Source organism: Macrobrachium nipponense, chromosome 6 (genome assembly GCF_015104395.2).
Source record: "Macrobrachium nipponense isolate FS-2020 chromosome 6, ASM1510439v2, whole genome shotgun sequence".
Lineage (NCBI taxonomy): Eukaryota > Metazoa > Arthropoda > Malacostraca > Decapoda > Palaemonidae > Macrobrachium > Macrobrachium nipponense.
Window position 1 is genome coordinate 29,001,714 of NC_061108.1, and position 16,165 is coordinate 29,017,878.

General features: G+C 42.4%; 1 protein-coding gene across 1 annotated transcript in view; it reads right to left on the reverse strand.

The window, feature by feature from the left end:
* Positions 1-15,381, reverse strand: part of LOC135216474 (uncharacterized) — a 247,331-nt gene extending 231,950 nt beyond the window's left edge. Inside the window, exons 1-3 of the mRNA XM_064251843.1 lie at positions 15,365-15,381; positions 14,772-14,955; positions 3,294-3,452 (exon numbers count right to left, since the gene is read on the reverse strand). Of these exons, the coding sequence (XP_064107913.1) occupies positions 3,294-3,452; positions 14,772-14,955; positions 15,365-15,381 (360 nt within the window). The remainder of the gene's footprint in view (positions 1-3,293; positions 3,453-14,771; positions 14,956-15,364) is intronic.
* Positions 15,382-16,165: the final 784 nt, after the last annotated feature.

The window sequence follows — 16,165 nt, forward strand, 5'->3', positions numbered from 1 at the left end:
GGCTGATGTATTAACTAAAGCAGGAGTTTCAGGGGAATGTATTAGAAATTATGTAGAGGGTAAAGAGTTGGAGGACGAAGGAAATTAAGAGGGAATACTAGGTTAGGAAAACAGTCGGAGGGGAGGGAGAAAGAGATAAGTGTGATTAGTATTGTATAATTGTTATGGGTATAGGTAAGTATGATTATATATTGTATAATTGTTATGGGTATTTTATGCATTGTTGAAATATGGTGGGTGTCCTATATATGGACAGCATGTGGTAGATTCTAGGTGTCTGTTGATGTATTTAAGTTGTGTTGTGACGTCATAGGCTGTGACGTCATAGACAAGATGGCGGCGGTGTCGGCAGGATGTAAACAATAACACGGGGCAGTAGAAAGCACGTGTTGGTGGTGTGTGGTTGGTATGGGAGAGCTCTCTGTCTGGTAGGAGTTGTTTTTTGGGTCGTAATTCTTGTGGTGCTGTTGTTCTAAGGTGATTTCTGGAGTGTACTGGAGTTGGAGAAAGCGTACAGGTGGGTAGATTATTCATTTGTGTAAAGAAATAAAGGGGTTAGGCTAGGCTAACATTCAAATGTCTCCCTCCTCCTGCTTTGGTAACAGAGACCGACGACAAGAAGAAGGGTGTGATGGTGTGCAGTCCATCTAACACCCCTTCCTTGTTCAAAATAACAGAAGAATCAGCAGCCAGACAGCCCGAAACACCAACTAACCTGTGTGGGCTGGACAAAAGCGCCGACTCCGGGACGAACCAACCACAACACCAGGAACATCACTACGCTCCACCAACAGATGACTCCTTGACATGGCCGTGAATGGGCACAGGCGTGGCAGACGTAAACACTCAAGAACCAATGAGAATCCCTCGGAGTCGAACTCCTGGAAGAACCAGGGAGAGAGGCAGGCAAAGACTCCTGCCACACCAACTCTGCGCTCAACCTTTGACCTCTTGACAGGCACCTTGCGATCCTTACAGCAACGTATTGGCCCTGGAGAAGAGGTGAGAGCACCTGCAAAATGTGCACGGACGGGGAAGGTTGCAGAGGGCGAAGCAGATTGCACAAGAGAAGATACAATAACACTCTCCGAAACACCAAGACCCTCAGGAACACGGGTGTGTTGCTCCTCACTCACAGGCGAAGAAAGGGCACAGTCCTTAGCCTTCCAACACTTGATACGCTGACGCGGCGAAGATGGGGGAAAAAGAGAGGAAGACAGCACTGGCTTCTACACAACCTCTTTGCAGGAGGCGGGGGATGATGCAACACACTTGCTTCCAGTCCTCCAAGCCAACATGGCAGCCAACTCAACTTCCAAAATAAAGTCCAATCTCTTAAGAATCGCCTGGCATAAAGCCACAGATGGATCAGCAAGAGAAGGCTCCAACAATATGGAAGGGAGATGCAGCAAACTGGATGGCAGATATGATGTAACGGCAGCGAACGATGACGACACAGATGAGCGAGGCAGCGCAGATGGAAGTGACGCCATAAGTGCTAATGACGTCACGGCTTCCCCTCAATCCGAAAGGGAAGCAGACGCCACTGGCGGAGGGATACAAAATGGCTGACCCCATGACGTTACTAGCAGCAACTGTTACTGGCAGAGCAATACAATATGGGTGACCTTGGCTACCCACGAAGACGAGGGCAAGAGGAGGGGGGGAGTAGCGAATATCCATGAAAAGCGACAGCAAACCCTCCAAAGACAGAGAACCCTGTAGCCCTATGTCTTTCAAAGCGCTGCCATCTTGGACGCCTCCAACTCGGTAAAAAATAAAGAAGACAATGATGAAAAAAAAAAACCTCCTCCTTGTCGGGAATCAAATTAACTCCTGAAGAAGGAGGGGCTACATACAAAAATCAGTCTGAGGGCCTCCCAAAACTTCCAACGAATCGATGGAAGAGAAGGAGGGCCAAGGCACCACACTACCATGGGGTGTGATCGTAACAGGAGACGAAGCATTGGGAAGAAGGAAGAAATCGTACAATGCTCCCTCTTGCTATAAAACAACTTCCACTGCGCTAAGGCCACGCATGGCATTCCGTACAAGGCTTCGTTAATGTATAAACATAGAGCGACACCTAATGCAGGTGATGTGGGGGGGGGAGGTCGCAGCCAAGCCAAAAAACTAGAACACGGAGAACCTGGAGTTCTGGGGCACACACGATGACGAGGCAGAGAAGGAGCAGAAGAAGCCGTAATAACAGCACATGCACACACAGACACTAAACACAATCGAAATGGGCAATGAACTGGGTAAAGGCCGAGAGAGGTCAATGTTATGACCTCTCGCCCCGCCGGTTAAGAAAAGACTGACGCGATGGCACGTGTTGCCAGATCTCACAAGATTCCTTGCTTTTATCTGCGTTTTAACCAGATCCAGCTAGGCACTAGAAATTATCCTATTCTAACAAGGTTTGTTCGCGTATGAACAATGATAATTTTAAAAATTAAGACATCTTTTCTGCAAAAAAAAAAAAAAAAAAAAAAAAAAAAAAAATCGGACATTTTTATTTACTATAATGAGTCGGAGACTATTTAACACTAGAAAAGTTTAACCTGAAATATCAAGATGTATCTAATGTTTCTGAGGATAATCCAGAACACATTTTCCAAACAAAGTAGGGTGCAGAAGAAAAGCTATATCAGGTTTCATGCTAGTTGTTTTATTGTTAATAAACAATAGTAAAGCATTACAAAGCACTCAGGATGCTTCCCCGTCACTTCATACAGCTTCATTATTTATCTATCACTTCTCTAAGATATCTCTGAAGCATTGGATCACTGACTGCAGGTTATTTTTGAAAAATTTCCATTTCAACAATTTTGTTTAGTCTCTGCCTCTGCATATAATTGGAAAATAAACTGTTGAATCTTGCTTTTGCCAGTTTCTTTAAATTTTTATAATTTAGCAATGAAAACGATTCCTTGGAATCATTTCAATATGTCACGACCTTCGAGATGAAATAAAAACGAAAAATACACATCTTAAGTGTACTTGTTCTTAGTTGTTCTCTAATTAGGAAACTGGAAAAAAACCTGTAATGATGTTTTGGTAATGGTAATCCTCACCAATTTCTGTTACTATAGGTAATTACCAGCAATGAATTACTGGTTTTCAAACCCGAATAAAAACTAAGCTTATCACTACACCACTTGCTTGTCATGTACAGTTCACAATTACTACTTTCTATTTGAGTACTACAGCTAATTATTTTTGTTCCAATCAGTCAACGCAAAAATGATACTCAACTACATATTGCATATTTAATCACTCCAAAATCTTACCTGAAATGTGAGGATGATCAGCGTACTAAGTTGGAAGGCTATAAGTATCAGGTAATGGCTATTAAAGAACGTAACCATGTTATATGATGAGATCATATTCTGGATGAAGATAAATCCTGACAAATTTAAGACCCACAAAACCATACTGCTATACAAGCCCTGTAAAAATGAGAAGGGGTTAGGTTGTGAAGTACAGTAACACATTGAGAACTCTGGTTTAAGGAAAATTTAAAAATGGTGCTGAAACAACAAGGAAAAATTACATTCTTTGAATTAAAAAATCATTTCTATCCTGTCTGGTAGCTTTCACTTTATCTTTTCAGTCCTCAATCTCCTCTTATACAGTGACAATGTTTATCCCTATTTCTACATCTAACATTAATATATAATGTCTCAATGATTGTATATTTTTCTGATTTAATTACTGTACAGTATATATTGTCAAAAAACTAGAGCTATAAAACAAAAAATTATTGTTTATATTCAGCAAAAAGACTTTTATTGTGGAGATGCAAAGGTCCTATGTTGTTTATGACTTGTAAAATACAAATAAATACAGTCAACTACCCGTATTTGCGGACTCACCTAGTCGTGGATTTTTCTTTGGACCAATTTATTTACCCTTTACTAATATAACTAAATAATATAATAATAATATAATAATAATAATAATAATAATAATAATAATAATGATAATAATAATTAATAATTAATAATAATAATAATAATAATAATAAAATAATAAAATAATAATAATAATCATAATAAATAATAATAATAATAATAATAATATGAGTATAATTACAAAATTCATATGTGATTGCATATTTAAAAATAACCTTACAATTTCAAGAACAACTCTTCTCTATCTCTCTCTTACCGAGATGAAAGAATTTTTATGGCGCATGTATGTTTGTCAATATTTTCAAATAATAATATATGTAACTGTAATTACAAAATGATACAAATAAAAAGTTCTTTCCCCCATCTTTCTTTTAAACTCCATGAGGAGCTTGAAGTCCAAAGCTGTCAAATATGTCAAGTAATGTGATAGGAGTGTTGCCATTAGTGGTCAATGATCTTTACAAACTCCGTGTGTGTGTGTGTGTGTGTGTGTGTGTGTGTGTGTGTGTGTGTGTGTGTGTGTGAGAGAGAGATCTTCACACACTTCTGTTTTTTACCAACCATTTATTACTTCTTTAAGGGGGAATGTATTAAGTTAACCCTTTAACGCCGATTGGACGTATTAAACGTCGATGAAAATTGTCTGTTGGGTACTGAACCGACGTATGGTACGTTGATGAAAAAAAGTTTTTTTAAAAATTCGCGGAAAAATAGTTATAGGCCTACTAGGCGAAAACTTTTGAATCACGCGCCTTGGGGGATGCTGGGGGCTCACGGATCAAGCTGTTGTTTTGTTTATAATCATTACCCAGGCGTGCAAGCGGATTGCTTTCTTCTCACACTAAAAAGCATCAGCGACACATCTCCGAAATTATTTCGTCACTTTGACAATTTTTGCACCATTTTATATTAGCTGTTACATAGAGTATTATATATGAAAATGTGCACAATTTCATGTAGAATACAACAAAAAAAATCATGGTTGTAGCTTTTATCAGTTTTGAAACATTTTCATATAAATAACAATAAGTGACAAAATTTCAACCTTCAGTCAACTTTGACTCGACCGAAATGGTAAAAAAAAAAACAATTGTAAGCTAAAACTCTTACATTCTAGTAATATTCAATCATTTACCTTCATTTTGCAACAAATTGGAAGTCTCTAGCACAATATTTCGATTTATGGTGAATTTATGAAAAAAACTTTTTCCTTACATCTGTGCGGTAACTCTTCCGAAAAAATCATAAATTTTTTCTTCTGATTGTCGTAATGTTTGCAGTTTTATATTAGCCGTTACATAAAGTTTTATATACGGAAATGAGCGCAATTTCATGTAGAATACAACGCTAAACAACCCATGGTTGTAGCTTTTATCAGTTTTGAAATATTTTCATATAAATAACGATAAAAAGAAAAAAATTCAACCTTTGGTCAACTTTGATTCGACCGAAATGGTAGAAAACGCAATTGTAAGCTAAAACTCTTACATTCTAGTAATATTCAATCATTTACCTTCATTTTGCAACAAATTGGAAGTCTCTAGCACAATATTTTGATATATGGTGAATTTTAGAAAAATACTTTTTCCTATGTCCGTGCGGTAACTACCGAAAAAATCAAAATTTTTTTTGTCCTATTGTCGTAATGTTTGCACAGTTTTATATTAGCCGTTACATAAGTTTTACATATAAAAATGTGTGCAATTTCACGTAGAATACAAAAAAAAGTATTCATCTAGTCAAGAACACCCTCACAAGCAAGGAATACGACAACCCTATGAAAACCCTTGTCTCTCCTGGAAGAACAAGGGCCTTGAGCAGTGACGGTTATTTACAGGGGAAGCCACGGTCCTATGCCTGAGATCAATGTGCTGACGAATCAATGCAAAGATCTCTTCTAAATGAAATTTGTGAGTATTTGTATCCCAAAGAAAAACCCTTGAGGCACAAAACTCCCAATTTTCTCTCCTTGAAGGAAGACTCAACAAAAGCCAATGAAACTTTCCTCGACTACTAAAGTGTATGATGAGATGATCCAAGGATCAATCTCTGAGATACCAACCCATGTAGCCAAATTCCGAAAAAGAGACAAACTCACCAGAATTCTCTTTGTCTGCCTTGCACCTCTAGGAATGATAAGGAGAAAGGAAATTACTACCTATCCTGTTAGAAGAACCAGCAGAAAGGGTAGATCGTGGGCAATCATTAAGCTGTGATGACTGCAGCATGGGGAAGGAGGGTGCTTATGCCATGGCAAAGTGCTAAACTGAGGAGAGCTAGGGCCGAAAGGTCCAAGAGACAAGGATGAAACCTGACCAAGGACTTAAAAAGTGGGCAAGCAGTGTCAAAACACCTAAGTGTCTCGGCACTACCCTCATTCTGTACCTAAACTAGACTGGAGAGCAAACTCCCCCATACTGATTGAGAAACGGCCAAGATTCCATAAAATCCTAGGCATTCAATAATACACTAGCGGAGTGCTTATAATTCTAAAAAAGCTGAGTGCTCAGTGAGCTCTTAAAGTTCCGAGGAATTAGAGCTCTCGGTGAGCCTCCTGAACCTTCTAAAAACGATCATCAAGAGCAGTCTTCTATCAACTTCCAAGGAATCTGAGCACTCGGCGAGTGCCAGAAATTCTAAGGAATTCAAATGCTTGGCGAGACTCCTGAATCTTTTAAGAACAATCATTGGTAGTGGTCTTCATTAGTTATCAAAGTGCTTGTGATTCCAAAGACTCCGAGCAGTCAGTGAGCTCCAGAAATTCTAGCGAATTCACGCACTTGGCATAACTCCCGAATCTCGTAGGAACAATCATCGGGAGTGATGTCTCTCGCATACCGAGTGCTGGTGATTCCAAACAATCCAAGCGCTTGGTTAGCACTCGAAATTTAAGAAATTCAAGTGCTCAGCGAGACTCCCGAATTTCATAAGAATGATCATGGAGTGATCCTCTCTCGACTTCCGAAAAAATTGAGGAGGAACAGGCACAGACCTAGTATTAGGTGCAGACCCCACAGGAGAAAGCCAAGCAGACTCTGCCCAAAGGTGGGAAGAGCCAACAAGGAAACCAACCTCCTCCCCACCTCTTAAGGTGTTCGAATCCTCAGAAACAAGACACCAGGGGGGAACCTGCTGAGCACTGGCGAGCACTCAGCGAATGATAGTGGTAGTCCTGGCAGGAAGAGATGAAACACATGAATGTCTAGCCCTTTATCTTACCCTGTGCCTAAACTGGGACTGTGAGAAGACTCTCTGTCTGCAGCTCGGGATGCTCGCACTTTGTTAGAAACATGAGCACTCAGAGTGACTCATGAATGAGTGCCTGACACAGCACCAGTCTAGAGGCGGAACTCCTAGAACTGGTGACGGAACTGCAAACTGAAGCTTGTGCTCCCACAGCTCCCAAAACACAAAACCCACAGGCATGTTAATTGGTTCTCAGGCCCAAAGGTTGGGAAGAGCTGCCAGAAATCCCACTGCCTCCTTGGGAGGAGGCAGCCCCTTAGAAATCCTGTAGGAGGACTTCTTAAGGGGGAGAAGCTGCCTCTCTGGTTTCCCAGGACCTCCTCGAGCCTCAGAAAAAGAAGGAAAGGGCAATGAAGGATGACATTTCTTCCACAGGGCTTCTTCTACAAGATGGTGATTAGGAAACATGAATAGCAGTGACAGGAGTCACCGGGGAGCTGGAGCCAGAAGCACAGCAGAAGCTGCCCAGTGACTGGTCATCACAACAACAGTAACAATCTAACAGAAAGCACAGCAGGGGAACTTCAACCACACAAAAGCCAGTGCCACAGCATACTAGAATGTCACAGGTACTCCTGCAGGTTAGGATAACCAACACAGTGAGATATCCAACCACTTACTGCTGTGCCCTACAACTCCTCACTGTCAGCCTGAAGAAAAAAGAAGATAATTAATAAAAAAAAAAAAAATAAATAAATAAACAAATAAAAAAGACTCCTCTCATTTCGAAGGGCACTGACCTCCGAGCGAGAGGAGACCCCTGAGAATAAGTCACCTAATCGCACACACCCCTCCCCTCCTCCTCACCCAACAAGTGAGCAAAGAGGGGCAAAGAATATCTCTCTCCTGTAGGAGAAAACTTCATAAGGAAAGAATACTGGGAGAGAAAAACTGGGAGGGAATGCTCCAACAGTACAAGCAACAAGACCAACATCTCAAAAATCATAAAAATACTGTTGCACCATTACAATGAAAGGGCGTGAGGATGTGATGGGGGTGAATGTAATGCCTTTGGCCGCTGATCCCAAGACACAAGCTGGGGGAAGGTCTGCAAGACCATCATGAATCATGAATTCGTATATTACTAAATATCAAACACAGTAGTACATGCAACACATATATTCTATAATAAAAGGAAAGATCTCACTGGGAAAAGTAAGTTTAATGACAGTCAGGCAAGAGCTCACAAAAACACGTCTGCATCACATGATGGCTGAAAGCATACTGAAATGTTTACTTCCAGGCAGGTGGGTCCCCCCTCCTACCGGAATGTAGTTACTACCTAACCTCCTTGTTAAGTTTTAAAGACTGTGTTCCAGCGTCTCCGTAAGCGTACATATTCTTAATGTTAAAGGATTGAGGGTTTGTATATGTTGTGTAGGAACAACTTAAAATTAAATATAACGAGTCCACTAGCCTTTCCTGGTGCTCATTCGTTCACCAATGACACCTTTCAGAGCTGGCACTCAAGTGTCCCAAAGCTGGAGGGATGGCACCAATATGATTAGGGCAGCTACGGTGGAGGGCATACCCACTTACTGAAACTGGCAGCATAACATGAATATAATCATCTCCACTCTAATCATCTACGCAAGAGAAGCAATTTTAAGAGTTCTGGCCATGACATCAATGTATAGCATAATGACACCTCTTAAGTCAAACATTACTGAATGACTGATGAGACCACCACAGCTCACATCATTGGCTTAAAAAATTCCCAGCATAGGCGAGAGGTTAGACAACAAGATAAATAATGTTGCTAAATGAATCATAATTCAGAGATGTGTTTTTCTATAAATTATCAAAGGTAGGTTTTAACATGCAACTTACTACATTTACAAACACTGTAAAATTAAATGTTTGGTTCTTACAAAATATTAAACAGCCTGCACATCATTAGTTTCTTTAGCCAAAGCTACAACCTCCACAACCTCGAATTTAGTGGTACGTATACTTTCTTAACACTTCTTCCCAACTACAGTGGATACCCTGTATTCGCGTTCTGCGGATTTGCAGACTCATGCATTCGCGGATTTCTCTCTGGAACATTTTCCCCCATTCTTCGCCGAAAAATCGCCAACTCGCGGAATTTTTCTAAGAAAAATATTCTCAAATTCCTGTTTTTTTATCAATTTCATCATAAAATGCACTTTTTGTGATAAAACTATTAAAAAAAACCAGCTATAAAAATTTTTAGTGGGTTTTCCTTAAGATTTAACTAACAAAATAGGAGGTTTTAAGCATTTTTAAAGGGGGTTCCAACTATTTGCGGGTTCTAACTATTCGCGGGAGAGTCTGGTACGCGTCCCCCATGAATACGGGGGACCACTGTATTTGAAAGACAAGGAAATTTACTTTATTTTTTCTTTTGGATTTTGCCATTAAAAATTAATCAAAAATTAGAATATTTTTAACAAATTAACAAATATAGCATAACTCTTAATGTGTTAGTTATGTTAACTAACATTAGCAAACTTGTTTCTCAATGTAGCTACTACTGTAACTAAACACTGGCAAACAGCTGTTTCTTAAATTGCTTGTTTATGTCAGTACTTGCTGTTGTCTATACCAGTGTTTTGCACACATTTGTAAATGGTTGTTTACTATGAAACAGTAAGGAATTCTTAGCAAAGCCACAAGTATGGTCAGTCTGGATGAATGTATGAAGACTCTCATGATATAATAAGTATGCATTATGAATGGAATCTAACAAAACTATGACAGGCATTGAAATATCTAGCTTACTATAATCTACTAAGAGGAAACTAGCACATTAAGCATAGCCTAGTGTAATCTACCAAAAATGCATATTGCACTGTATGCAATTATTGTGATGAAACGGTGTTTTGGCGCAAAATTTCAGGGATTGCATAACATACAAGATCAGATGTTACATGGGTATATGCAAACTTCAGTTCTTTTTGATGCTGTACATACATATATATTTTAGTTTTAAAGAATGTCTTTGCTGAAAATAAAGCGTTTGCGTATTTACTAAACAATCTTCAGTTCTGAAACCCCAAAAAATCCAAAAGCAAACACAGCTGGTCCCAAGGATTTTGGATAAGAGATTATGAAACTGTAACAGAAGGAGAGAATGAACAGTAAGTTGGAAGAATAGGAGGAAAACGATAAGGTAATGAGAAAGAGTCAAACTAAAGTAAGAAATCAAAGTCAGATGAGACTGTCCCATGTAGAGCAGGTCATTATGCAACAAACGCTTGTCTAATCAAGCAAAGGATTAAAAGCTATAGGTGCTGAGAACCCTAAAAACTGCCTGGACATGCAAAGTATTACCACTCGATCCCTTTTCTTTTTTAAAGGGACAAAGTGCCTTGGACAGTTTTATGACTACAAAATAGGTTTGTGACAAAACAACCCCATTTTCTAAGATCAGATCTCACAAAAATCCTTACTAACTTTGAGAATTAGAGATAAAAAGAGAGTCAATCATAGCCAGAAACTTTAGGCTACAAATAAAGCAAGTGTCAGAAGTTTAGGATCAATACATGACATTTATAGAACCTTTCCAGTAACAAAGAAACTAAATAGTACAGGTATTCTCCTGCTTACAATGAGGTTAGGTTCCAAAACACTCATAGTTTGTTGGATAAATCGTATCTCGAATATAGCCTAGCCTACATTGGGGTAATCAGTACCATCTTTACATATAGGGTAGCCTAGGCGACACTGTCACAGTATACTTTATACATATACAGTATAGTAATTATTAATTTCAGCTAATTCTCTAGGTTCAATGCATATTGGCTTATGATAATTCAGTACAAAGAGAAACTGAATAACATTAACAAGAGTTAACCTAGCATATACAATGGTAGAATACAGATCCACTACTGGATGCCCCCACAGGTTGAAGAGCCTTTCTGCCACATCTGGGTGAAGAGACCACTCTGTCCCAACCACCTGATTCTGGCGGCTGAGCTTGTCTGCCACTACATTCCTCTTGCCTGGAATGTATCTGGCTGACAGCTCTACTGAGTGAGCCACGGCCCACTCGTGCACCTGCGTCGTCTACTGGTGCAACAGGAGGACTAGTGCCCTGAATTGGTACACTGTCCTGTCGTGGATAAAATGAAGATACTTCCTGTGGGACTGGTGGATGGGTATTTGAAAATATGCATCCTTCAGGTCCACCGAAACAGGAAATCGTTCTCCCTGATGGAATCGAGCACTGAGCGTGTCGTTTCCATCGTGAACCGAGTCTGGCGAACGAAACGGTTCAAGGGAGAGAGATCTATCACCAGTCTCCAGCCCCCCGCAGACTTCGCCACCAGGAAAAGTTGGTTGTAGAACCCCAGTGACTGATCTCACATGATCTCCACAGCTCCTTTGCTCAGCATGGTCTGCACTTCTTGAGTCAGTGCTTCGTCCCTGACAGAACCAGGGACGTACGTTTGCAGGTGGACCAGGTGTGAGGTGAGGAGTGGCCTCGACTTGAAAGACATTAGGTATCCCTCCTGAAGGACACCCACTACCCAAGTCTCAGCTCTGTAGCGCTGTCAAGTTGCCCAATGGCTCGCCAGGCACCCCCACTTCTGGCAGCAGTTGAGGGGGAACGCCGTCTCTAGTGTTTCCCTCTCTTCCCCTTCAGCTTAGCTCCTATCCCGCGAGAGATGGAGGCTTGAGAGGAGGGCCGACTCTCACTTCTCCAAGCGAAAGAGGAAGGCTGGGTCTTTCCTTGCACTACCCTTGACAGAGACGTCTTGGGAGCGGATGAAGCGCTAGCTAAGCTCCATGGCTTAGCCGCAGTTGAACGAGACTGCCCAGAAGTCTTTGCAACTGCCTGGTGTACTAAGCAGTCGCTGTCCTCAGCTCTCCGCTTTTCCACTACAGCGTCCACCATATCTCTGGAGAATACAAAGGAGGAACCCAGCAACGGTACGTTACGCAGACCCAACGTTACCTAGTGACCGGCCGCCCTGGTTACACGAGTCAGGAATGCACCCCTTCTCCTCAAAACCAGGTTGGCCGTCTGGTGGGCTAGGTAGGAGATGGCCCTACTTCCAGATTGGCAGAGTCTTCCGAACGCCGAGTCTTCCTCAGGAACTATAGCTCCCGAGGAGGCTGTGACTCTGGATACTGTGAGGGACAACAGATACAGCCAAGAGACGGCCTGGAAAGCTGCTATGGCAGTGAATTCCAGGGCCAATGCCTCTTCCTGAGAGAACCTGAGGTTCTCTGACAGCAGGTGTTAGAGAGGCACTCCCGGAGTTAGGCAAGCTAACCACTTGAGCGTTTGATCTGTTTGGTCCTAAGACCGAACCAGGCTCATAGGCTCTCGTGGCTGGACCCTAAGGAGTGCCCTCTTCACGGTCACTTCCAGGTGAGGAAGACCTGCATAGCTGGTAGACTGGGAGGACTGCACGCGATCACCAACCCGCGGTGGTGATCAAGCTGCAGGTCTGGACCAGCGGTCTCCGTGGAGAAATGCTGGACCGAGGACGGTAGCGTCAGTCTCGTGCGTCAGGGGAGCTGCTCTCAGCCGTGCGAACCGTCTAGTCCCAGTGGGAACGACAGTCGGGTGACTGGTAGCGTCCACTAACGCGGTGAGAGCGAGGACTGTCCTCATGACGCACTACAGTCCCAGAAGCAGCCGATGCTCTTCCCTGGTGACCGGGGGTACCTCTTCCCAACCTCAACATGTGAACGGTCCGGTGGGACTGTCAGGTCAACCCTGGGTACTGGAAGATCGCAGCGCGAGCAATCGCCGGTCTGGCAAGAGTCACCTGAGCGACTTTTACCATCCTACTGCTCCGTGCCTGGGTCCTGATGGTGAACGTACTCAGTCGTCTGGACCTTGGCTGCACGATCACCGCAGGTGACGTACACTCAGTGACACTCGTGAGCGAGCGGCCAAGACAGTTCCGAGTGTTGAGACAGTTCCAAGTCCAGAGGTGGAACCGCTGGAGCCGGGAACGGAGGTACCATCAGTGGCTGGTACCGCCAAAGTCCCCATCTTCTTCCATGAGGAAGGAGAGACGGGTCCTGTTCCCGGAGGAACGGGAGGACCAGCGGAAGACCCACCTGTCTTGCCAGAGTGAGACAGACCCCTTAGAAGTATCTGTGCAAGACTTCTTGGTGGGGGGGGGGGGGGGGGGCGCCACCTTCTTCCTCGGCTGGAGGGCCTTGGAAGTTGAAGGGGAATAGGCGGCAGAAGACGACAAAGACACCTTCCTCTTCTTGGACTTCCTCTTCGCCAACTTCCTCAGGACAACTGACAGGTCTCCCATCCAGGCTGGAGCTGGGCTGGTTGCAGTAGCAACAGGGCCCAACTCCACCTGGCTGGAAGGACCTGCGGGAGCAGCAGCTTCCACGGGCAGGAACAGGGGCAGCAGGTACGGCGACGGCAACAGGTGGGCAATCTAAGGGCAAGCTCTTCGGGCACTTGAAGTCAGGGGGAGGAGCGAGGACACCAAAACCAGGTGGAGGTGGTACAAACTCCCTCTGGGGCACGTACGGCAATGGAGTTTGTACTGCAACCATGGAGGTGACCATGGTCAGGTGCTGGGTATAAACCAGGTGAGGCGGAGAAGCATAACCTGGGGTCGACACAGTCGTAGTCATCCTCATCTCCACCCAGTGAGTGACTGGGGCTGCAGCAAGATGATGGATGAGCCCCTGAATACTCGGAGTGCCCGGAAGACTCAGTGAGCGCCACACCTGCTGAAGGTCCCCACCCCTGGAGGCAGACACACCTGAGGAAGCAACAGTCGGGTTAAAGGGGGTGGTTCCTGTTTGCTCAGTGGGAGAAGGATCCTCCCCTGAGCGGACAAATGACCCGAGTACAACTCAAGGTCGGGAGAGAGCTATACGCGGGAGCCGCGAGGAGGGAGAAAAGAAGATGACGTATCCGTCACCAGAGGTGTCGAGGGAGAGCTTTCCGATGACACCTTGGCGCCCCTACGTGGCTTCTTCCTCTTTTCGTACAGCTCCCACAGCTTCTCCGACCCAGACACAACAAACACAAGTTAAAATATGAGAGCATTCACGCCCTCGGCACTTTGTGCACAGAGGATGAGGGTCCACAATGTCACTGGACCTGAAAGCCCCACACTTTCGGCCTCCCACTCCAGGGCACACAGTATGGTTGGATGAGGGCCGCGAGGGCTCTCCGAATCGTGGGACTGCATGGTGATCCGCGATGCAATACCACAATAAATATGCAATGTATATAAGCAAAATACTGTTAACTAAGTAAATACAATCAACATGCACAAGTATACTAGAACAGGTTGAAAGTCAAGGTAGTTGTCAACAATCTCATGACAGAGGCGGGCAGAGAGGCGAGCACACGTCTTCACCAGACGGCGGTCAAAAGCAAAGTGGAATGTTTACATCCAGTCGGGCGGGACTCCCGACCATCGGACAAGCAGTTATTGTCGAACTACCTTGTTATTAAATTTTACGACAGGTCCAGCTGGCGCTGATAGTAATTCCTTATGTAAAGGACCGATGGTTTGTATAACGTGTCGGAACAAATCAGACTATCGTAAGACCAATTATCATAACTTGAATACTACCTGCAAAATATTATGTCATATATCACAGACAGTCATAGACACTAGGTATTCAGTAAATAAAACTTACCGTAGTTGTTGAAATGATCTTACTGGAACATAATTTAGCTAAAACTAAAGGCAAAAGGACAAGTATATTGATAGCAGAAGGAACTCCTAGTGTCCATCGAGGATCCCTGTCATAGTCTGAGTAAAGAACAGTAGCTTTCCCATATTCTTTCAATTTCTTTGAATCTTCAGGACTAACTCGATCCCTGCAAAGAACATATATAGTATATATATATATTTACTACTTGTATTATCCTTTATAATATACACAATAACTCTTCTAATTAGGCACATACGTATATAACAAGATTTCATTAACCAATCTCTAGCAACGATGGAAGGTCCCACAATATGAGATGCATACAAAGAACAATAAATATTCATGTCATCTGACTATCTTCAGAGGTGTGCTTTTGTAATAAACCACTTGCAAGAATAACAGGATATAAGCACATTAACATTTTCTTGTGGACTTCCAAGTTTTTATTACTTTTCAGAGTTAATATCATCAAACAAAAATCAATTGGAAAAATTTCTTGCTAATAAGCCAACGCATTTAGCAGAGGACGGCTCCAAACTAGACAATATCATTCCCACATTCATCCCATAACATACGAGTTATGAAGAGCCATCTTCTGTGGACTTCCAAAGCACAGAAGGCTTCTTATTCCTTACTGGTTAGGCTAAATATACACTACCCATGCCCCAGACTGGGCACACTTTAAGGTCAGATAAATAAAAAAAAATTACTAGAAAGAGGAGGATATGCATATGCATGTATAAGAACAAAATTCTAAAAAATGTTCTATCTTCCACGGGATGTGGAAAGTAAATATATCTCCAACTGTGTGCGGGACCTCTTTTTCAAATCACTCATAAAATAAATCAATTTCAGCGATTTATACATGTTCTAAATTTTTTACTTTAGTCTGCAAAATTACAATTAAAGCTCACAAAATACGGATCATAAAAAATAAGAACTAAAACCAGCAACAATCCCTGAATTTAGTTAAGGACAAATATTTACGAGATGTACGAGGAAGGGGAAATACAGTACCTTTCAGTGAAATTTAGTGTTCTTTCTACTTTTTGTGTTACTTTGCAAAATTACAATTACAACTGACACATGCTATAGTAAAAGATATAAACTAAAACCTGCAACACTCCCATAGTACATTTATGAGCAAATATAGTATACGATAGTATGAAATCTCAATTCAGACTATTACAAGTATCCTGAGCTGAGTAAGGAAGCAATTGTCATAAGTTTCGCCTGATTGTCATTTATGGCCGATTCAAGTGATCTGAACTTTTTCCCATAAACTTTGTTCAAATATCATGGCATGAAAGAAGGATTATCATATGGTAAGAAGTCCCATCATGCCATTATGGCATCACAGGATACATGTTGCTACA